Source organism: Muscardinus avellanarius, assembly GCF_963383645.1.
Source record: "Muscardinus avellanarius genome assembly, chromosome: 22".
Lineage (NCBI taxonomy): Eukaryota > Metazoa > Chordata > Mammalia > Rodentia > Gliridae > Muscardinus > Muscardinus avellanarius.
In genome coordinates, this window is record NC_137808.1 from 16026352 (window position 1) to 16048663 (window position 22312).

General features: G+C 52.7%; 1 protein-coding gene across 3 annotated transcripts in view; it reads right to left on the bottom strand.

Moving 5' to 3' along the window:
* Positions 1-19504, bottom strand: part of MGLL (monoglyceride lipase) — a gene marked incomplete at both ends in the record, with an annotated part of 64754 nt that extends 45250 nt beyond the window's left edge. For 2 of the 3 annotated variants that reach the window (XM_080718097.1, XM_080718096.1), the window contains one exon: positions 19380-19504. In XM_080718097.1, coding sequence (XP_080574223.1) covers positions 19380-19504 — 125 coding nt within the window. The remainder of the gene's footprint in view (positions 1-19379) is intronic. The other variant, XM_080718098.1, reaches the window with a different exon arrangement.
* Positions 19505-22312: the final 2808 nt, after the last annotated feature.

The following is a 22312-nucleotide window of genomic DNA, read 5'->3' on the forward strand; positions in this document are numbered from 1 at the left end:
ATCTACATGATTGGATAAGCCAGCTAAGATGGCAGGAGGGGTCGGCCTTCATGGAAGGAAACACCTCGCCACACCTTGCTGGGGGAGGTAACTTACAGACACTTTCACACAAACAAGATGGAGGTCATGGGTATAAAAGGCCGAGTCCACGTGCAAGCCCTTTGGTGTATTCATTTTGAGTCACCCCCCCTCCATGCCATTTTGGCATGGGGCTGTATTTCTATTTACTGTATTTCTATCTTTTAATAAACTTCTTTAAATCTTCAGCAACTGTCCAAGCCATGCATATTTATTCTTAGCTTAGGACAAGAATCCACGGTTTTTCTTCTGTTTGGGGTCGTCTAGGGTTTTGTTATGGTTTGGGGGAAAGTGTGTCCGGGACCCTAGCAGGGGTCCCCGGGGAAAGGCTTTCCCCAAACCATACTCTCCCAATCCGTAACAGATGTCCCTAACACCCTAAAATATTCCAGACTAGAAAAACAGCATAAAGTCAAAATTCATGTATGTGTGCACATGCGTGTGTCTGTGTTACATGGTACTGGCAAATAAACCCAGGGGGCGTTCTACCTCTGAGCTGCATCCAGCCCTATTTTATTTTCCAGTTTTGAAACAGGGCCTGGCTAAGTTGCTGGAGTTGGCCTCGAACCTACGATCCTCCGGTTTTGGTCTCCCACGCATGGGGATGCGGGATGCACCCTGCCCGCCCTGCCCCGCCCAGCCCCCCATGCGCCCACCAGCCCGCCATTTGTTCTTCACCCTCCCTCTGAGGCCGCCCCCGGCCCTGACTAGCCAGCCCGGGGCTGTGACAGCAGCCTCTGAGCCGACACCCTGCCCCCGGCCTCTCCCACACAAATCTGCGCAGCAGCGCAACTCGGTCTTCCTCTCCGCCAAGGCCCAGCCCTGCGAGGGCTCCGCCCCTCCCTCGCCCTCCCTCCCCACCTAAGCGCTCCCTGCTCCAGGGTGCTCGCAGCGTGCCGCCAGGCTTGTGCGCCTACAGGTGACCAGGGGTCCACAGCGAGCCCAGGCCAGGGGATAGCAGGATCGAGGCCAGCCTCGGCACCCCTGCGACCTAGTGAGACCCTATTCCCAAATAAAGAATAAATAAAAAACAAGGCTGGAGCCGTAGCTTGGGGGTAGAATGTCCCTGGGTTCCATCCCCAGTACCGCGAAATAGATAAATAAATAAAGCCAGGTACAGCCGGGCACGGTGGCGCACGCTTGTCATCCCCGCGCTTGGGAGGCAGAGACAGGAGGATCACGCAGGTTCGAAGCCAGCCACGCTCGCTGGCTTAGGAGACCCTGTTTCCAAATAAAAATGTAAAAATAGGTCTGGGAGTGTCGCCCGGAAGTAGAAGGGCTTCCAGGAACCCCAGTACCACCAAAAAAAGAAAAAGAAAAAGGGCTGGGGGTGTAGCTCAGAGGTGGAAGCACCTGGGTTCCATCCCCAGCAACACACACACACACACACACACACACACACACACACACACACACACACACTTAGACGGCATTTAATGCACACGTAAAAGCCGTCGTGGAGGCTGGTGGCCACTGTCCCCTCATCCAGCCCTCTTTTGCGGTGGCGTCCCAGCCACGCCGCCCACTATAGTCACCCTGAACCCCAGGAAATAGCTTCCTGCCCTCCCGGTGCGCTCAGCACTGAGTCTTCAGGTCACAACCGCCCTCACTCTTCTCAACAAACTTTTCCCTACAAGCCCCCAGCAAGCGTGATAATAAGAGCTGCCGCTGGGCAGTCTGAGCCTGGCGGGGACAGGCCGGGCGCCTCTATTTCCCCCACCAGGGCGGCCACCAAGGAATCCCTTTGACACTCCATTCTGCTCTGCTTCAAAGTAAACATTCCCTGTGTGTGGTGTGGCGGCCCATGCCTGTAACTCCACACGGAAGCTGCACACCCCGGCCCTACTTTATTTTCTTCTTTGAGTCTGAAGTAGGGCGGAAGTTGCCGGGGCCAGTCTCAAACCTGTAAGCCTCTTATCTCAGCCTCCCAAGTGCTGGGACAACAGGCCTGTGCAGCCACACCTGGCTCCTTGAACTAGTTTGTGAGATAGGATCATGTCCTGTTGCCTCCGCTGGTGTCAAACTCCTGGGATTAAGTGATCCTCCTGCCCCAGCCTCCCAAATAGCTGGGCTTGCAGGTGTACCCCACCAAGCCCTGCTACTTGTCCAGATTGTGTTTTTTTTGTTGTTGTTGTTTGTTTTGACTGGGGATTGAACCTAGGGCTCGCCTACTTCTGAGCTACACTGCCAGCTCCCGTCTTATTCTTTTTGAAATAAGGTGTCACGCCAGGCGTGGTGGCGCGGGCTTGTCATCCCCGCGCTTGGGAGGCGGAGACAGGAGGATCGCGCAGGTTCGAAGCCAGCCTCAGCTACTGAGTGAGGCTCTCAGCAACTTAGTGAGACCCTGTTTCCAAATAAAATACAAAATAGGTCTGGGAGGGTATGTAGCCCAGGGGTAGAAAGCCCCTGGGTTCCACCCCCAGTGCCACCAAAAAAAAAAGTTGCCTAGGGCCTAAGTTGTTAAGGCTAGCTACTGTTGCCGTTTTTAAAACACACACACACACACACACACACACACACACACACACACACACACACTTTAATGAATTGGAATGTAAACTGATATAGTGATTCTATTACAACATTGTAACCTCAGTATACAGATAGCCTAGCAACACAGTAACTGTTTCCATGTTAAAGGAAGAAAGAAGTAGCTGACGAGCCTTCCCAGGGGTAACGGTGGGGGCTGGATTCTAGAAGAGGAATAGGAGTCCCCCCACCCCTGTGGAAATTCTCAAAGACTAAGGACGCCGGGCGTGGTGGCGCACGCTTGTCATCCCCGCGCTTGGGAGGCGGAGACAGGAGGATCGAGCAGGTTCGGAGCCAGCCGCGCTGGCTTAAGAGACCCTGTTTCCAAATAAAAAAATATAAAATAGGTCTGGGAGTGTAGCCCGGAGATAGCAGGGCTTCCAGGAACCCCAGTACCGCCAAAAAAAAAAATAAATAAAAGTAAGAAGTAGAGCCAGGCGTGGTGGCGCACGCTTGTAATCCCCGCGCTTGGGAGGCTGAGACAGGAGGATCGCGCAGGTTCAAGGCCAGCCTCAACTACTTAGTGAGGCTCTCAGAAACTTAGTGAGACCCTGTTTCCAAATAAAACACAAAATAGGTCTGGGAGTATAGCCCGGAGGTAAAAAGCCCCTGAGTTCCACACTCAGTACCACAAAAAAAAAGTAAAAGAGGCTGGGGGTGTAGTTCTGAGCTAGCCAGGGTTCAATGTCACTGACATTGTACTCAAAGTCTGGGATCCCAGGGTGACAGAGACCACCACCCCCCACAATAATGCAAAAGCAGGAACGGGGCTTGTTGGGGAACTAGCTCGAGCTAGGGTCCAAGTCCCTCCAATGCCATGGAGTCTTGACAAGGACCCCGAGTCTTTGTTCCAAGACAGTTTTATACATTTCAGTCACTCAGGCTGTGATATAAAAGGAGTTATCTTTAGACCAAATGGAATCTTTGCTGCTGTCATCACAAGCAACGGACAGGTACTTGGTGCCTCCCGTTTAGTTCGTGCCTCCTGGGGTTGGTTGGGAGTTTTTCATCCTGACCCAGGCGCCAAAACTGGCGCTTAACTGTTAGTTGTATTCCTGGGAAACTGAAACTCAGGCCTAGCTTGTCTGATGTGTGGATGAAGCCTGTCATGGCCCCGCTTTGGTCCTACACTAACACACACGCATGGGCACACTGCAGCCAGGCCTTCAGCAGTCCTGGAGCCCAAAATGCTACAACGAAGAGCGAAATCTGACTTTGGGGGCTCCCTGGCAGGCTGGATGACCGCCTTCCATCGCTAGGACAGAAGCTTCCGTGGAAACCACTCTCCTACCAGCCCCGCACCATTGCCCACACCCTGGACCCAGCCTCCTGGAGGGATTCGCGCGCTTGGGCGGCACAGGTGGGGTCGAAGGCCTTTCATTAGCAGGTGTCCAGGCCTCAGGGAGGCCAGCAGGGCCTGGCTCCAAAGAGTTCCTCCTGCCAAATGCTCCTCGGGGCCACGCCAGATCAATAACTGGAACTGGGCTTCTGGGAAATCGCTAATGGCCTGTGTGCCTTTCAGAGCAGCATGCTCAGCTATAGGATGGCCCGCTTATTTATTTATTTCTTGGTTCTGGGGATTAAACCCAGGGGCATTCTGCCTCCAAGCTACACCCTCGGCCATGTTTTTTCTTTCTTTCTTTTTTTTTTTTTTTGGTGGTCCTGGGGTTCCTGGAAGCCCTTCTACCTCCGGGCTACACTCCCAAACCTATTTTATTTTTGGAAACCTATTTTATTTTTGGAAACAGGGTCTCTTATGCCAGCGCGGGGCTGGCTTCAAACCTGCACGATCCTCCCGTCTCTGCCTCCCAAGCGCGGGGATGACAAGCGTGCGCCGCCACGCCCGGCGCTGTTTTTTCTTCTTTGAAACAGGGTGTCGTTGAGTTGCAGAGGGCCTCGCTAAATTGCTGAGGTTGGCATCAAGCCTGCGATTCTCCTGTCTCAGCCTCCCAAGTACTTGGGTTGTAAGATTTCTCCACTATACCTAGTCCTGGGGTGGCTTTCTTATTTGGTTTACGTGTGTGTGTGTGCGTGTGTGTGTGTGTGTGTGTGTGCGTGTGTGTGTGTGTGTGGTCCTGGGGGTGGAACCCGGGGGCTTTCTACCTCCGGGCTACACTCCCAGACGTATTTTCTATTTTATTTGGAAGCAGGGTCTCACTGAGTTGCCGAGAGCCTCACTCGGTAGCTGAGGCTGGCCTCGAACCCGCGCCGTCCTCCTGTCTCTCTCCCGAGTCCTGGGATGACAAGTGTGCGCCACCACGCCCGGCCTCATTCTATCTTTAAGCTACAATCCCAATCTTTTTTAAGTGCTTTTATTTGGAAACAAGGTCTTGGTGGCTGCAGACGTGGCCCAGTGGCAGAACACTTATCTAGCATGTGCAAGGCCCTGAGTTCGATCCCCAGAACTGGAAGAAGAAGAAGAAAAAAAGATGAAACAGGATCTTGCTAAGCTGTGTGGGGGTCTCAATTGCTAAGGCTGACCTCCAACTTGTGATCCTCCTGCCTCAGCCTCCCAAATACTGGATTACAGGTGTGTGCCGCGGCTCCCCGCCATAGGGTGACTTTTGAATGCAGATGTGAACATACAGAAGGGTATAAAAACTCTGAAGAGCATTAATAAAACCTTCAAGCATTTATAGCCGCCCCAATGAACTCTGGACATGTAGAACCCGAGCCTTGGGGCCGCTGAGATGCCCATGGCCGCTCACGCTTGGGGTCATCTGAGATCAAGTTTGGTGTAGCAACATTAAATAACATCAAAGCGCCCCCAAGATGATGTTCCTTTTTTTCTGGTATTGGGGTACTGAGGATTGAAATCAGGAGCATTCTACCTCTGAGCTATGCCCCCCCCAGCCCTTTATACTTTTTTTTTTTTTTTTTGAAACAGGGTCTTGCTAAGTTGCTGAGGCTGGCCTCCACCTGCAATCCTCCTGACTCAGCCTCTCAAGTACTGAGTTGCAGGCGTGCGCCACTGTGCCCGGCTGAGAGAACATTATTTCCTCCCTTGTTCATCTTCTGCTGTCCTAGGAGTGTGTAGGCAACAGTCTCGGTTCAGGGGTGATCTGTTTTCTGGGCCTCTCAAACACTAGCGTCAAAACTCCATCCTCAGGCCGGGCGCGGTGGCGCACGCTTGTCATCCCCGCGCTTGGGAGGCAGAGACAGGAGGATCGTGCTGGTTCGGAGCCAGCCGCGCTGGCTTAAGAGACCCTGTTTCCAAATAAAACAATATAAAAAATAGGTCTGGGAGTGTAGCCCAGAAGTAGAAGGGCTTCCAGGAACCCCAGTACCACAATAAATAAATAAATAAATAAAATAAAATAATTAAATAATTTTTAAAAACCCTCCGTCCTCAGGACTGAAAGGCCTCAGGTCCGGCTCCTGGCCAGGCGAAAGCGAAGAGCTGGAATCCAGCACCCTGGCTCTCCTTTCTCGCCCTGCTCACCTTCTATTTATGGCATCAGATAGAACACTGTTTTGCATGTCTGCTCTTAGAATAAAGTTTCTTCTTAAAATAGGTTTGAAGTAGCCAAGAGTAGTGGTGCAGGCCTGGCATCCCAGAATTTGGGAGGCTGAGACTGGAGGATAACGGTTCATGAACAGCCTCAGTGAGGCCCTCTGCAACTCAGTGAGACCCGGTTTCAAAATAAAGAATACAAAATAGGGCTGGGGGTGTAGCCTGGAGGTAGAATGCCCCTGGGTTCCATCCCCAGTGGTGCAAAAAAAATAAATAAAATAAAAATAAATTGCTGAGTTTGGCCTCGAACCCAAGTACTGGGATTACGGGAGTACACGACCCTGTCCAGCTTTTTTTTTTTTTTTTTTTTTTTTTTTGTGGTACTGGGGTTCCTGGAAACCTTTCTACCTCCGGGTAACACTCCCAGACCTATTTTTTTTTTTAATATTTTTATTTGGAAACAGGGTCTCTTAAGCCGGCAAGGCTGGCTTCAAACCTGCAAGATTCTCCTGTCTCCGCCTCCCAAGTGCGGGGTTACAAGCGTGCGCCACCGCGCCTGGTAGACGGCTTTTAAAGGTTCTGCAATGAAAATGATTTAAAAAGATTTCTGCAGTGTGATTTCGGACAAGGACAAAGCAGAAAACCGAGCAGAGCCACTGAAAGCAGGACGCTGCTTTCGGCAGAGGCGTTCCTTCCAGATCCTCCTATATGGATGCGGATGCTCTGGGCTTACGTAACATCAGCTTTGTTTTTAGATTTTTTTTTTTTTTTTTTTTCCTGGAAGGAGAACAGCATGAACCCTCCAGGCTGCAGATGGCTCCAAGCTCTTCTGGGTGGTAAAATGCCAAGCAGTGCCAGCGAGTGATCGGGAATTTGTGGGGCGCGGGAGAGGTGAGGGCAGGACCTCATGGGCAGCTGCATCCAAGGCAGGGTCAGCCAGGGCAGAGGCTGGAGCTGGACCCCTACAGAGGGCGGCCCAGCACCGGCTCTCACCACACCCAGCTATTCCTAAGCACAGAGCCGCGCCATGGAGCTCCTCTAAGCCTCAGTCTTCTCATCCGTAAAGAAGGCTGCCCTGCTGGGTGCAAGGGTGTATGCCTGAAACCCTAGGACTGGGGAAGCTGGGACAGGAGGATCGCAATTTGAAAGGCAGCCTCAACAACTTAGCGAAACCTTCAGCAACCTAGCAGGACCCTGCTTCCACATAAAAAAGAAACAGGGCCAGGAATATAGCTCGGCGGCGGAACGCTTCTGTGTTCAACCCCCCAGCACCACACACAAAACAAAAACCATGATACAGGCCTCAGTAAAAATGAGTTGCCAAAGAAATCCAGAAAGACGTGTGTTTCCAGAGTGCCTGCAGCTCTGTGAGGCTGAGATCTTGGTGGAGGTGGAACCTGGCAACCCCAGCTCTCATCTCCATCTCTGTCCCGATGGGACACCGAGCAACAGCGTGGTCAGGCAGGGGACTTCGTGGGCTCCTTCCCCTCTTCTTCCTCCCCCTCTTTCTCCTCCTCTTCCTCCTCTCCTTCTTCCTCCTCCTCTCCCTCCCCCTCCCCCTCCGTCTCCTCCTCCTCCTCCCAGCCTCGGCGGCAGGCAGACCCCGGTCTAGACCCCAGGCCCCGGCACACGGTTAGTGACTTCTGGGCCGGCCTCCTCCGTGTGCTGGGAGCCCTGGTGAGGGAGGACTGCGGAGTTTGAAAAGTTTCTCCAGTCCCCGGACCCAGCCCCAAACTGGTCATGGAGTCGACGCTCAGGAAATATTTGTTGAATGAAACTAATGAATGGATGGATGAGTGGATGGATGAGTGGATGGATGAGTGGATGGATGAGTGGATGGATGCATGAGTGGATGGATGGATGGATGGATAGATGGATGGATGGATGCATGAGTGGATGGATGGATGGATGGATGGATGGATGGATGGATGGATGGATGAGTGGATGGATGGATGGACGGATGGTTGGGTGGATGGATGGATGGATGGATAACAGAATGAGACCCCACCTCAAAGAAACAAATGAAACTTGGACTTAGCTTCCGAAGAATCCTGTTACACAAGAATCCCAGTTACAAATGCCAGTTACTTTCTAGCACCCCTCCTGCTCCCCACCTGCGTCCGAGCCAAAGCGGTTTCTTCCTGCTGACACTGCCCCGCACAAACCCGGCTTTGTGCCAAAACCACCTGTCTTTGAACGCTCCATACAGGGCCTCCCCCACGCACACATCCCTCCCACAGGCAGGCAGGGTTCTGCAGAGGAGGGACCCCAAGGCATCATGTCTGCATCTTCTGTTATGTATTTACTTACTTACTTTTGGTACTGGGGATGCACGCAGGGCAGCCTACCTCTAAGCTGCACCCCAGATCTATTTTATTTTTAGTTTGAAATAGAGCCTTGCTAAGCTGCTGAGGCTGGTCCTGGGTCTCAGCCTCCCATGTACCAGGATGACAGGTGTGTGCCACCCTGGGTGGCCCAAGTTTCTATTTGCAACTCAGCTCCTAGCTGAGGAACCATCACCCCCAAGTCAGAAAAAGGAAGCCGACTGCACCTGCACACTCTGGCCTTCAAAACAGCCCTTGGATGAAAATGGAGAAACACCTGCCACGCTGCACCTCCCACTCACAGGTGCGCAGGGCTCTAAGTCAAAGCTAACTCGGTCAAAGTGCAGCCACCTTGCCTGGCATGGGGGCGCCCACTCGTAATCCCAGAGCCCGGTGGGAGGCTGAAGGAGGAGGATCCCGGGTTTGAGGCCGCCCTTGTGACTTGGCAAGACCCTGTTTCAATTTATAAAATAAAAGGGGCTGGGGGTGCAGCTCAGCGGCAGGCCTCTCCTGGCTTCAGTCCCCAGTGCCACACACATGCAACGTGGAGCCACCTAAGCCAGGCGTGGGGCATGCACCAATCACCCCAGTACTTGGGAGGCTGAGACAGGAGGATGGCAGGGTGGAGACCAGCCTCAGCAACTTAGTGAGACCCTGTTTCAAAATGAAATATAATAAACCAGGTGTGACAGCACACACTTGTAATCTGAGTATTTGGGAGGCTGAGACAGAAGGATCTTGGCCAGCCTCAGCTACTTAGAGAGGCCCTCCACAACTTAGTGAGACCTGTTTCAAAATAAAGAATAAAAAAAAAAAGAGGGCTGACAGTGTTGCTCAGAGGTAGAATGTCCCTGGGTGAGGGGGGGGGGGCGCGGTGCAGCTTGTAATCTCAGCATTCAGGAAGCTGAGACAGGAGGATCAGGGTTCGCGGACAGCCTCAGCTACTTAGTGAGGCCCTCTGCAACTCAGTGAGGCCCTGTTTCAAAATAAAGAATAAAAAATAGGGCTGGGGTATAGCTTGGTGTTAGAAAAACCCCTGAGTTCCAACCCCAGTAGGGCAAAAAAAGACATTTGGTCAGCATTGGCCTGGGAGGGAGGCAGGCTGGAAGAAGACAGGCCACAGGTGTTAACTCACGGAGCACGCACAGGTCTCTGTGAAGCCCCCAAATATGCACAGGACAATGTCCTCCCAGTTCCTCCCAGTGGCCACCCTGTGGCGTCCCCACCCCTCACCCCGAGGAGCAAGGCTGCCAAGGAGAACTTTGGATGACCCGAAAAAATGGGACAAGGGTCATCTTGTAATCCCAGCCCTAAAAATGTGCACCCGAAGGCCGCTTCCCCCGCGCCCACAGAGAGCGGCAGCCGGGTTTGCATTCTTGGGCAAAGCGCATCTGGGACTGAGATGGAGACTGCGAAGGTGCCGCGCACGGCCGACAAGGCCGGCTATTCACGAAGCCCGCTTCCTCTGCGAGTTCTCTTCTACCGTCAAACAAAGGCAGATCTGTATCTGCAGAACATTCTTATAGAAACGGGAAGAAATGAGCCCTTCCCGAAGCTGTTGGAAAAATCAACAGCAAGAATCGCAGCCGGCCTTTCCTCTTGCCATCAAAGGCTCCTTGCTATTCAAAGAGACTAAAGAAAGACAGAAAAAAACAACAGAAGACCAGAAGAGACACCCCATTTTAACTTTTTAACTGAGGATTGAACCCAGGGGCATTCTACCTCCGAAGTATACCCCAATCTCTTTTAGTCTTTCTTTTGAAACAGGGTCTCGAGAGGTTGCTGAGAGGCTTGCTAAGTTGCTGAGGCTGGCCTCGAACCTGTAATCCTTCGGTCTCAGCCTCCCAAGTACTGGGGTGACAGGCACAACCACCAAACCCGCCTCGAGAGGCCCTAATTTAGAAATAAGACAATTTGCTATGGTAAATGTACAAACATCACCAAGAGAAAAAATGGCTTCCTCTGAGAGAAAGAAACTTTAAGAAACTCTTTTTTGTATGTGGGTCTGGGGATGGAACCCAGGGGCATTTGACCTCCAAGCTACATCCCCTGCCCTCTTTTTCTATTCTTTATTTTGAAACAGGGTCTCACTAAGTTGCAGAGGGCCTCACTAAGTAATTGATGCTGCCTATGAACGGTGATTCTCCAGTCTCAGCCTCCTGAATGCTGGGATTACCAGCGTGCGCCGCCACACCCGGCTTTTAAAAACTCTTAAAATAGTCCAAAGTACTTGGGAGGTTGAGACGGGAGGATGACTGGTTCAAGACCAGCCTCAGCAAAGTAGGGACACCCTCAGCAACCTAGTGAGGGTTCGAAACACAAAATAAAAAGGGCTGGGAAAAGGACTGTGGGTGCAGCTCAGAGGTTGAATGTCCCTGAGTTCAATCCCCGGCACCATACACACACACACACACACACACACACACACACACACACACACAGAGGACCAAGGTGGTAACTGATTAAAAATAATGTCACTGAGCCGGGCGTGGTGGCGCACGTTTGTAATCCCAGCGCTTGAGAGGCTGAGACAGGAGGATTGCACGGGTTCGAAGCCAGCCTCAGCTACGTAGTGAGGCTCTCAGCAATTTAGTGAGACCCTGTTTCCAAATAAAGTAGAAAATACTGGTGCCAGGGCCACTGGCCGGCATTGGAGCCTTCCGTGAGGCAAGGCCGCTACTGAGGCCTCTGAGGCCTGGATCGGAGCCTGCCAAGGGGTTAGGCCGATGCCAGGGCCATCGGCTAACATCAGAGCCTGCCGTGAGGCAAGGCTGGTGCTGGGGCCTCCGAGGCCAGAACCGGGGCCTCCCATGAGGCAAGGCCACTGCTTGAGCCAGCGAGGTCTGATCAGTCCACCGGGTAGCCAGGCCACAACTGGGGCCGTCAAGAGTGGGATCGGTATTTGCCACGCGGCATGCACGGAGAAATATCGCAGAAAATTAAAACCAGACGCTTCCCCTAATCAGCAATAACTAGGAGGAAAAGGGCAACAGGAAGTGGTTGAGCTATAGAAAGGGCCCTATAGTGAAGCAATTAAGGTGACCAATCAGAGGGTATGGAATAGGGGAGGATGGAGCCTCTTTAAAAAGCAGAAGGTACATAAACATATGTATCAAAGTTAATCACCAAAGGAGCATGGGATCGAGGGAGGGAGAGGGAATGGGATGGGGGCTGGATGAGGGCTAATTGGGTGATGTGTGCTTGTATATCCTCTCAAGTCTTATATTCCAATGTGATATATGATTACAATGCACCAATAAAAATAAATTAAAAAAAATAAAGTATAAAATAGGTCTGGGAATATAGCCCAGAGGTAGAAAAGCCCCTGGGTTCCACCCCCAGTATCACACCAAAAATTAATAATAATAATAATAATAATGATGATGATGTCACTGGCAAGCCAGGTGTGATGGCACATGCCTGTAATCCCAGTGCTTGGGAGGCTGAGACAGGAGGATGGTAGGTTCAAGGACAACCTCAATATGTTTCAGGAGACTCTCATCAACATAGTAAGACCATGTTCAAAATAAAAATAAAATTACAGGGCTTGGCGTAAGCTCAGAGGTAGAATGCCTACAGGCTTAATTCCCAGTACCAAAATATAAAACAAACAAACAAATAAATAAAATAGTGCTGGAGTGTAGTTTGGGGTCAATCTTTAGTGCCATTAACTCAGCAACATCAGTAAGGAAAGGGCGAGCTGGGGCTGGTGGCGCATGCCTGTAATCCCAGCATTCGGGAGGCTGAGACAGGAGGATCACAGTTCGACGACAGCCCCAGCTACTCCTTAGTGAGGCCCTTTGCAACTCAGTGAGACCCTGTTTCAAAATAAAGGATAAAATTTTTAAAAATAGGGCTGGGAGTGTAGCTCGGAGGTAGAATGCCCCTGGGTTCCATCCCCAGTACCGCAAAAAAAAAAAAAAAAAAAAGGTAAGTAAGGAGAGGGCAGAGGCTAGTCTGATCTTTGAGACAGAATCTTTCAGAAGTCAGAAGGAACAGAGAGGGCTGTAGCTTTGCAAGGGCCAGGGCTGTAGCTCAGTGTCAGGCTTGCCTGGCATGCAGGCCTCTGGGTTCCCCAGCACCGCCATATACATAAAGCACCAGGCTGGCGTCTAGGCAGCTGGCAAGGCCTCCTGGAGGTTGCCCGGGGCTCGGAGGGGCTCATCTTCTGAAGCCAGGTGCCCTCCCTTCCCCGGAGGCTGACTGCGGAGGGTGGAGGCCGGGATGTTCTGGAAAACTTAAAAATATCCCAGCTTCAGCCGGGCGTGGTGGCGCGTGCATGTCATCCCCGAGCTCGGGAGGCGGAGACAGGAGGATCCGCGCTGGCTTAAGAGACCCTGTTTCCAAATAAAAAATATAAAATAGGTCTGGGAGTGTAGCCTGGAGATAGAAGGGCTTCCAGGAACCCCAGTACCGCCAAAAAAAAAAAAAAAAAAAAAAAAATCCCGGCTTCCGGCCAAGGCTTCGGCTGGTAAATTAGCAGAGGCGCGAGGAAGCGGTGGGCTGCCTCGCCAGCGCAAGGCCTTTTTCTAGATTTTATTTGGAAACAGTCTCACGAGGTTGCTGAGTCTCAGTAAGTTTCTGAGGATGGTTTCCAACCTGCGATCCTCCTGCCTTGGCTTCCCACATACTAAAATTTAATTAATTTATTTATTTAATTATTTTTGTGGTACTGGGCATGAACCCCAGGGGTGCTCTATTGCTGAGTTATAGCCAGGCCCTATTTTATTTTCTCTTTTGAGACAGAGTCTCATGAAGTTGCTCAGAGTCTCACCAAGTTGTTGAGGCTGGCTGTGAACCTGTGATCCTCCTGTCTCAGCCTCCCACGTAGTAGGACTACAAGCATGTGCCACCACGCCCAGCTTTCCATTTTACTTTTCGTTCTGAGATAGCATGGAGCCTGGCATGGTGACACAGATTTTCATGGTTGAAACTTGTTCTTTGTGGGGATTGAGGGCTACTTGGCAAATGCAGTAGAAGGTGCTAAATATCACTTCAGGTCAAAACCCCCACAGAGCTGGCCTCTAACCTCTAACCCTCCTGTCTCAGCCTCCCAAGTGCTGGGATGACAGGAATGCACGTGCAACCTCAAATGTACATTCTACTTTTGATCAATTATGAGTAAAGAATTGGAATGACTCTGTTTCTTTTAACCCTAAAAAGTGATCTCTAACCAAATGCAAGAATTAATCAGGGGAACCCTCTGTCTCTAAGGATAAAGCCCGTCCCCTCCACCTGCGGGACTGGGGATTGAACCCAGGAGCATTGTACCTCCATGCTACACCCCAGCCCTATTTTTTATTCTTTTTATTTGGAAACAAGGTCTTACTGAGTTGCAGGGGGGCTCGCTAATTACAGGAGGCTGGCTGCGGACCAGGATCCTCCAGTCTCAGCCTCCCAAGTACTGGGGTTACGCATGGGGCACCACACCCGGCTGATAAAATCTGTTTTAAAAAAGAACAATTGAGCCCGGGGAGGTGCCGCATGCTTGTAATCCCAGCATTTGGGAGACTAGAGACTGGAGAATTGCGTTTAGGCCCGGATTAAAAGAAATTAAGATCTGGGTACAGTGGCACACGCCCGTAATCCCAGTATACGGGAGACAGAGGCAAGAGGATTGTGGGTTCGAGGACAGCCTTGGCAAATTAGAGACACCCTTAGCAACTTACAAGACACTGTTCCAAAATAAAAAATAAAGAAATAAAAAGAGCTTGGGGCTGGGCGTGGTAGCGCACGCTTGTCATCCCAGCATTCGGGAGGCTGAGACAGGAGGATCGCGGTTCGCGGACAGCCTCGGCTACTTAGCGAGGCCCTCTGCAACTCAGTGAGACCCGGTTTCAAAATAAAGAAGAAAAAGATAGGGCTGGAGTGTCGTTTGGAGGTAGAATGCCCCTGGGTTCCATCCTCAGGATTAAAAACAAAACAGCCAACAAAACAGAACGGTATTGTGTGTGTGCCCACAATACTGTGTGGCAAGACACATCTTATCTGTGCCCAAGTGGGCGGCTTGGTATTCACAGAGACAGACCCTGCCCCCAGAAAGCAGGTTAAGCCTGTTCACCTGCTCCGCTTGAACCTGCGGCTGCCTGTGATCCAGGCACCTGCAGAACCGGTCTTCAGTCTTGGAAGCCAGCAGGCTTGGGGTGGGGTGGGCACAACGTCCTGCAGGTGCCCTGGGGAGCCCGGGGGGGAGGGGGCCACACAAACAGCTCTGCCAGCTTCCAAAGGCAGCCACCGGCCCTGGGTCCGCTCCATGTGCTAGGGGCTCTGGCGGTTCCTTTCTTCCTCTCTTTTATGATACTGGGAATTGAACCCAGGGGCATTCTACCTCCAAGCAACACCCCCAGCCTTTTATACTTTTTAAAAAATATATTTATTTTTACTTTTGTGGTACCGGGAATGGAACCCAGGGCATTCTAACTACACGCCCCCGCCCCAGCCCTATTTTTTATTCTTTACTTTGAAACAGGGTCTCACTGAGTTGCGGAAGGCCTAACTAGCTGAGGCTGTCTGCAAACCGCGATCCTCCGGTCTCCACCTCCCGAATGCTGGGATTACAAGTGTGCGCCACCACACCCAGCCTTTACTTTTTATTTTGAAACAGAGTCTGGCTAAGTTGCTGAGGCTGGCCTCAAACTGTGATCCTCCTGTCTCGGCCTCCAGACACTCTGGGCACCATTGCCCCAGGTCTTCTCAGTTCTTGAAAGCAGCTGGCACCATCCTGTGCCCCAAGCCATCTCTGTTCCTCACCACTCTGGCTGCTAGGAGCTTCTCTCCAGGACCCCAAAACAGATTCTCAGAGCCAACAGCCCCGCCAGGACCCACTCTTCTGTTGGTCGGGCTCGCTGGGATGTGCTCAGGAGTGCCCTGGACCGCCCCAGAGGCAGCTTACCCATCTGCACACAGGTGCCAAGTGTCCCAGCCAGGCCCCCTTTTTTTGGTACTGGAGATGGAACCCATAGCCATCCTACCTCTGAGCTACAGCTACAGCCCGATTTTATTGTTTACTTTGAAATAGGGTCTCACTAGCCAGGTGTGGTGACACACGCTTGTAATCCCAGCATTTGGGAGGCTGAGACAGAAGGATCGTGGTTCAAAGCCAGCCTCAGTGAGACCCTGTTTCAAAATAGGGCTGGGTGTAGCTTGGAGGTACAATGCCCCTGGATTCTATCCCTGGTAACAACAACAAAAAAAAAAAAAAGAAAGAAAGAAAGAAAGAAAGAAAGAAAGAAAGAAAGAAAGAAAGAAAGAAAGGAAGGAAGAAAAGGGTCTCACTAAGTTGCTGTGGCTGGTCTCCTGTGATCCTTCTAGCCTAGCCTCCCAAGTACTGAGATTACAGGTATGTGGACCCAGCCCTGGCTATTGTCTGTATTTCCTTTATTTTTTCTATTTATTTATTTACTAACTTACTTAGTGCTTGGGATTAAACCCAGGTGCATTCTACCTCTAAGATACACGCCCCACCTTATTTATTTATTTATTTATTTATTTATTTATTTTTGGGTCTGGGGATGAAACTCAGGGGCTTGTATGCTGGGATTCCAAGTGTGTGTCACCATGCCTGGCCTTTTATTATTTACTTACTTCCTTCCTTACTTAGTGCTTGGGATTAAACCCAGGTGCATTCTACCCCAAGTTACACCCCCAGCCTTATTTAGTTACTTATTTAGTAAACTTGGCTCTCACCCAGTCACTGACCGTCTTGCTAAATTGCCAAGGCTGGTCTCAAACCTGTGATCCTCCAGCCTCGGCCGCCCAAGTCCTGGGATCGCAGGCATGCGCCACGGGGCGGCACCAGGCCACCCTTTCTAGTTCTACAGTTTCCTTCGCCAGGAGGGCCTGGGCTGGCCGGCCTCTGCCAGCACCGGGGAGGGCTGCGGAAAGCGTCGCCAGCCATGCGGCCTGCCCTCCCTCTGGTTCCTTTACTTTTCTCCAGACCCACACGTTTTCCCAGGCCCCCTTCTTATTCTTCTGTACGTCTTTCACGCCAAAGCTCACTTCCAAGAGACAGCTCAGGCTCCAGCAGGAGCCAGGAGCGGGGAGCTGGCTGCAGGGCGGCGGGCGATCAGGAGAAAGTGCAGCCACCCACAGCCAGCGAGCGGCCAACTGGGACATTCCTCACCACCCACCGCCCGCCGGCTGCTGCCTCCTGGGTGAATTCGCAACAAACTAGGACACCTCGCTGCTTTCCCGTTTTGTATTTTATTCCTTTGTTTCTTTGTGGTTCTGCAGATTGAGCCCAGGGGCATTCTACCTCCGAGCTACACCCCTAGCCCTATTTGATCTTTATTTTGAAACAGGACCTCACTAAGTTGGGGAGAGCCTCGCTAATTGCTTAGGCTGGCCTTGAACCTGCCATCCTCCGGTCTCAGCCTCCCAAGTACTGGGATTTCAGGCATGTGCCACTGTGCCCCACTGCGTTTTAAAATTATTTATTTATTTATTGGTATTGGAGATTGAACCCAGGGGCATTCTACCACTGAGCTACATCGCCAGTCCTTTTTATTTTTAATTCATACATTTGTTTTATTTACTTTTTTGGGACTGGGGATTAAATCCAGGAGCATTCAATCACCGAGCTACACCCCCAGCCCCCCCTTTTTTTTACTTTGGAACAGGGTCTCTCTAAGTTACTGTGTACCGGCCTCTAATGTGCAATCCTCCAGTCTTAGCCTCCCAAGTACTAAGCCGCTCCCCAAACACAAACACCAAGCAAACTCTGACACTGTACATTAAAAACTCCAACTTGTCCTGTCTCTGTCTCAATGAAGTCCCTCAGCACATAACAAGCCCTTAGGAGTGAAACTGAGGACGCTCAAGTCAGAGTGAAGACTGACAGTTCCCATCACCCGCTCCCAGCCCTTTCTCTCTCCCTCCCTCTCCCTCAACACCCTACACACATTGGCATCTCTTTCTCTAGAGAAAATCTTTAACAGCTGATAAGAATCCCCCCCCTCCTTTGGTACTGGGGATTGAACCCAGAGGCCTTTTTAAATTTCTTTTTTTTTGTGTGTGTGGTACTGGGGGTGGAACCCAGGGGCTTTCTACATCAGGGCTACACCCCCAGCCCTATTTTATAGTTTATTTGGAAACAGGGTCTCACTAATTGCTGAGAGCCTCACTCAGTAGCTGAGGCTGGCTTCGAACCTGCGCCATCCTCCTGTCTCAGCCTCCCAAGCGCAGGGATTACAAGCGTGCGCCATCACGCCCTGGTCATTCTTTGTTTTGTTTTGTTTTTGTTTTTTTGGTGGTACTGGGGTTCCTAGAATCCCTTCTACCTCCAGGCTACACTCCCAGACCTATTTTTACATTTTTATTTGGAAACAGAGTCTCCTAAACCAGTGCGCAGGGCTTCGAACCTGCACGATCCTCCTGTCTCTGCCTCCCAGGCACGGGGATTACAAGCGTGCCCACCACGCCCGGGTCATTCTTTGTTTTGAAAGGAGGGTCTCACTCAGCCTGCCCCTGGGGTCAGCCCGACCTGAGTCCTGGGCCCCAGGTGTGGGCCGTAGGCGTGGCCTACTGTGTTTTTAGCTCCCTGGGCCACACCACGGGTTGAAGGTGCAGAGGGACCTGTGGCTGGGCTCCAGCGGTCACTGAGACAGGAAGGCAGACAGTCGCCCCCCCCCCCCGTGCCCCCACCCCGGGCGGACGAGGCCCAGAGACAGGTGAGGGCCACTGGAACGGGAACAGGAAATGCTCCCTGTCGCCGGGCCAACTGGCGCCCGCCAGAGTCTCTCTCCCTAAATAACACAAACGAGCAGGGTTTTCCTGCCTCGTGTGTGCGTGCAAGAGCGCAGAAGCAGCAGCCGCAGTCACGGCTGGTGGGCGGCTGGCCTGCCAGTGGACACAGTGGCCAGCCCCCAGGACTAGGAGGAAATGCCTGCCCTGCCCCTCTCCCCCGCCACACCCAAGGTCATGCCCTACAGGTCAGAGGTAAGCGGGACAGAGAGCAAAGGCTACCAAAGCATGAGCACAGAAAAACTTTATTCACATATAAATAAAATATATACATGTATTTTAAACATAAGTATATACTTAGTTTCGAGTGTAAATAAGGATGTATATATTTTATATATATATATATAACTTTGGTTTTCCTATGTACTTCCGGGGGGTTTTCTTTAATTGTTTGGATTTGCTATTTGTTTTTTAATTTATGTTTGTGGCCCTGGGGTTTGGACCCAGGGCCACCTACCTCTGAGGTACATCCCACCTGTATTTGCTTTTGAAACTCGGTCTCACTAGGTTACCAACAGGCTGCTAAATTGCCAGGCTGGCTTCGAACCTGCAATCCTCCTGCCTCAGCCTCCCAAGTACTGGGACTGCAGGCATGTGCTACCACACCCAACTCTGCATTAACTCATTTATTTTGTGGTACTGATGATCGAACCCAGGGACAGTCTACCTCCGATCCACACTCCCCTAGCCCTATTTAAGTTTTTATTTGGAAACAGGGTCTCACTGAGTTGCCGAGAGCCTCACTCAGTAGCCGAGGCTGGCTTCGAACCTGCGCCATCCTCCTGTCTCAGCCTCCCAAGCGCGGGGATGACAAGTGTGCCCCCCACCATGCCTGGCTCTGTTTGAGTTTTTTTGAAACAGGATCTCACTAGGTTGCTGAGAGTGTCGTTAAGTTGCCAAAGCTGGTCTCCAACCTGCGATCTTTACATCTCAGACTCCCCTGTACTAGGATTACAAATGCCTGTCCAACAGGAAATCAACTGCAGCCTACACACACACACACACACACACACACACACACACACACACACACACAGTGAAGTTATATAAATTTCTGCAAACTGCCATACAGCAGAATCCATGTCCTAGTCATCCTCATACAAAAACAACTCTTGCTTTTTAATTTCTGAATGCGGTATAAAGTATAAAGCCCAGCTTCGCTAATGCTGCTGAGCCTGGCGGTGAAAAGGCCCGGCCGCGGGTTACAGAGCGGATGGCCGCGAGCCGTGACCCGAGGCCTGCTGGGAACTTACTTGGGCATGCCGGTGGGCTTCCAGTACCTACAGAAAAGGTACTGTCCGTCCGCATTGACCAGGTGAGGGAGATCCCGGTAGGGCACATTCTGCGGGGTCCGCCGGGGAGAGCTTTCCTCTGGCATTCTGCAAGGGTCTTTCAGTCCTTGGGAGGAAAAAAAAAAAGGTAGACAGATTCCAAAGTCAGAAATATGGCAAGAGAGCCTTGTTCATTTTTTAATTTTTTTGGTGGTACTGGGGTTCCTGGAAGCCCTTCTACCTCCGGGCTACACTCCCAGACCCATTTTTATAACTTTTTTTTACTTGGAAACAGGGTCTCTTAAGCCAGCGCGCCTGGCTTCGAACCTGAGCGATCCTCCTGTCTCCGCCTCCCAAGCGCGGGGATTACAAGCGTGCGCCACCACGCTTTTAAAAAACCACCAGTCTTTTAAAAAACATTTAAAGCCAGGAGTGGCGGTGCACACCTGTCACTCCAGTACTTGGGAGTCTAAGATAGGAGGACCTCAGTTTTAAGGCTACCCTCCACAATTTAGTAGCTCCTAGCAACCTAGCCAGACAGTGTTTTATTTATTTATTTATTTATTTATTTATTTATTTATTTATTATGTGGTTCTGGGGATGGAACCCAGGGGCATTCTACCTCCGAGCCACACCCCCAGCCCTAGTTTTTTCTTCTTTATTTAAAAACAGGGTCTCACTGAGTTGCAGAGCGCCTCACTAAGTAGCCGAGGCTGGCCGTGAACCGCGATCCTCCAGTCTCGGCCTCCCGAATGCTGGGATGACAAGCGTGCGCCACGCCCGACTCAAGACAGTTTTTTAAAACAAAAAATAAAAAGGATTGGGGATGTTGCTCAGAGGTAGAATGCCCTTGGGTTCAATCCCAGCACCATGAAGGGGGAGAAAAGCATTTAAAGACGAAGCCTGCATTTAAAAGACTTTTTAAATTACATACATTTCTTGCAACCCCTCTGAGGCTGAGGGAATCTTCAGGAAATGCTCACTTTATCTTTCTAGCGCCTCGTTACAGCTCCCCCCACCCTTTCCATCTGTGTTTATTTTCAATCATTTCGGAAACTTCATCTTAAGGACTATTTTAGCTGTAATCAAGCGGAAATTATAGTCTCGCTCGGTGGGTCCAAAGCCCCAGCTGCCAGGAGCCCCAGCTCTCTTAACATCTCCCTTGAGGGCCGGCGTGGTGTGCATGCTATCATCCCAGGACTTGCGAGGGTGAGTCCCGGAAGGACGCAGGTTCAAGGCCAGCCTCAGCCACTTAGCAAGCTTCTCGGCGAGCCCCTGCTTCCAAATAAAATAAATAAATGAACAAATCAAAAGAGCTGGGGGAGGGGGTAGCTCGGAGCAAGAACCAATCCCCACTGCTACAGACATAAAAATAAAATAAAAAGCAGGCTCCCGGGCAGAGTCCCCCACCCCCACCCCCGCGCCCTTCCCGGCAACGAGGTGTCTTATTTCTGTCTACCTGCAATTCCGAAAATGCCTCTACAAACCTGTTTCCATTACGCCCTGGCTCTGCCTTCCACGGCCGGGCGCTCGGCCTCTACTCTCACAGCCGGGCAAATGAGGACGGAGCCCTCATCCCCGCGGCCGCGTCCCCAGCCCCTGCCGGGCTGCCGGGGCTGCGGTGCCGAGCCGGCGGCCGCCCGCCGTCGCCGCGGGCTCCGGCTCCGTCCCGCCCCGGGGCGGGGACCAGGCGCCGGCGGTTCCCACTACGAGTTCATGTCATCGGTTTCCCCGCACAGATCGCCCGAGCGCTGGGCCACTGCAGTGCCCCGGGGGGCCCCTGCCCGCGCCCCTCGGGCCCGCCGCCCCCGAGCCCCGCGGCAAACTTTGCTCCCCGCGCGCCTGCGGGGCCTCGGCTGTCATCGCCGGCCCCGAGGACGGAGTTGGCGCGGGCAAGTTGGCAGGAGCGGGCAGGGCGGGGACCCCGCGGCGCCCACCCCCGGCGGCGGTTACCGGGGCCACGAGCTGTCACGTCCCGCGGGGGCGCCGGCTCCGATCGCGGCGGGCCAGGCGGGCGAGCTGCGCGCGGCCGGCGCCGCACCACTTTATCCCGGGCCGGCCGCGGTGGGTGGGGACGCGCGGGCCGCGGGAGGCGGCGCCGGCCCACGTGTGCCCGGCGGCCGCGGGGAGGAGCGGGGCCACGCCCGCGGACCGCCGCGCCCGGGCCGCCCCGGGGCTGTCACGGGCTGCCGAGCCCCCGCGCCCGCCTCCCCGGCTCCGCGCACACGCGCCGCGGACTCACGCACGCCGCGCGGCCGCACATGTGTGCACGCTCACCCACAGGTGCACACGCGCGCGCGCAGGGACGCACAGAGACTCGGCACACAGGGATGCCCGTGCACGCAGACACGCGCACCTGCGTGCATGCACAGACCCACCTGCGGGGTCAGACACAGGACACGCGTGACACACAAACGCGCTCAGGCACACGCAGAAAGTAACACAGGCACAGAGCTAGGCGCGCGCGCGCACACACGGGCGCAAACGTGCGTGCGCACAGACCTGCCTGCTCAGAGAACGACAGGCAGGCACACACACACACAACACATTCAGACACGCCACGCACCAGGACACACACACAACGTAACACGAGACAGGTGCACGCACCGTGCACACACACGTAGCATACACACAGACGCGCACACACAGGGACACAGTATGAAAACCCCCACAAGTGCCAGGCAGAGACCTGGGCATGCCCACGGGCGTCGGGCCCCTTCCCACCCTCCTCAGGTGCCCGCACAGGCCAGGGCAGGCCCAGATGGCCCAGCGCCACCTGCCCTGGGGCCGTGGAGGGCGCACGGGGAGCACTACATTCGGAGTCCAGACCACCGGAGGGCCACACGGCACCCTGCTCCTCACCTGCACCTCGGGGTGACGACGGTCGAGGGGCTGAGGAGTGCCCCTCGCCCGCA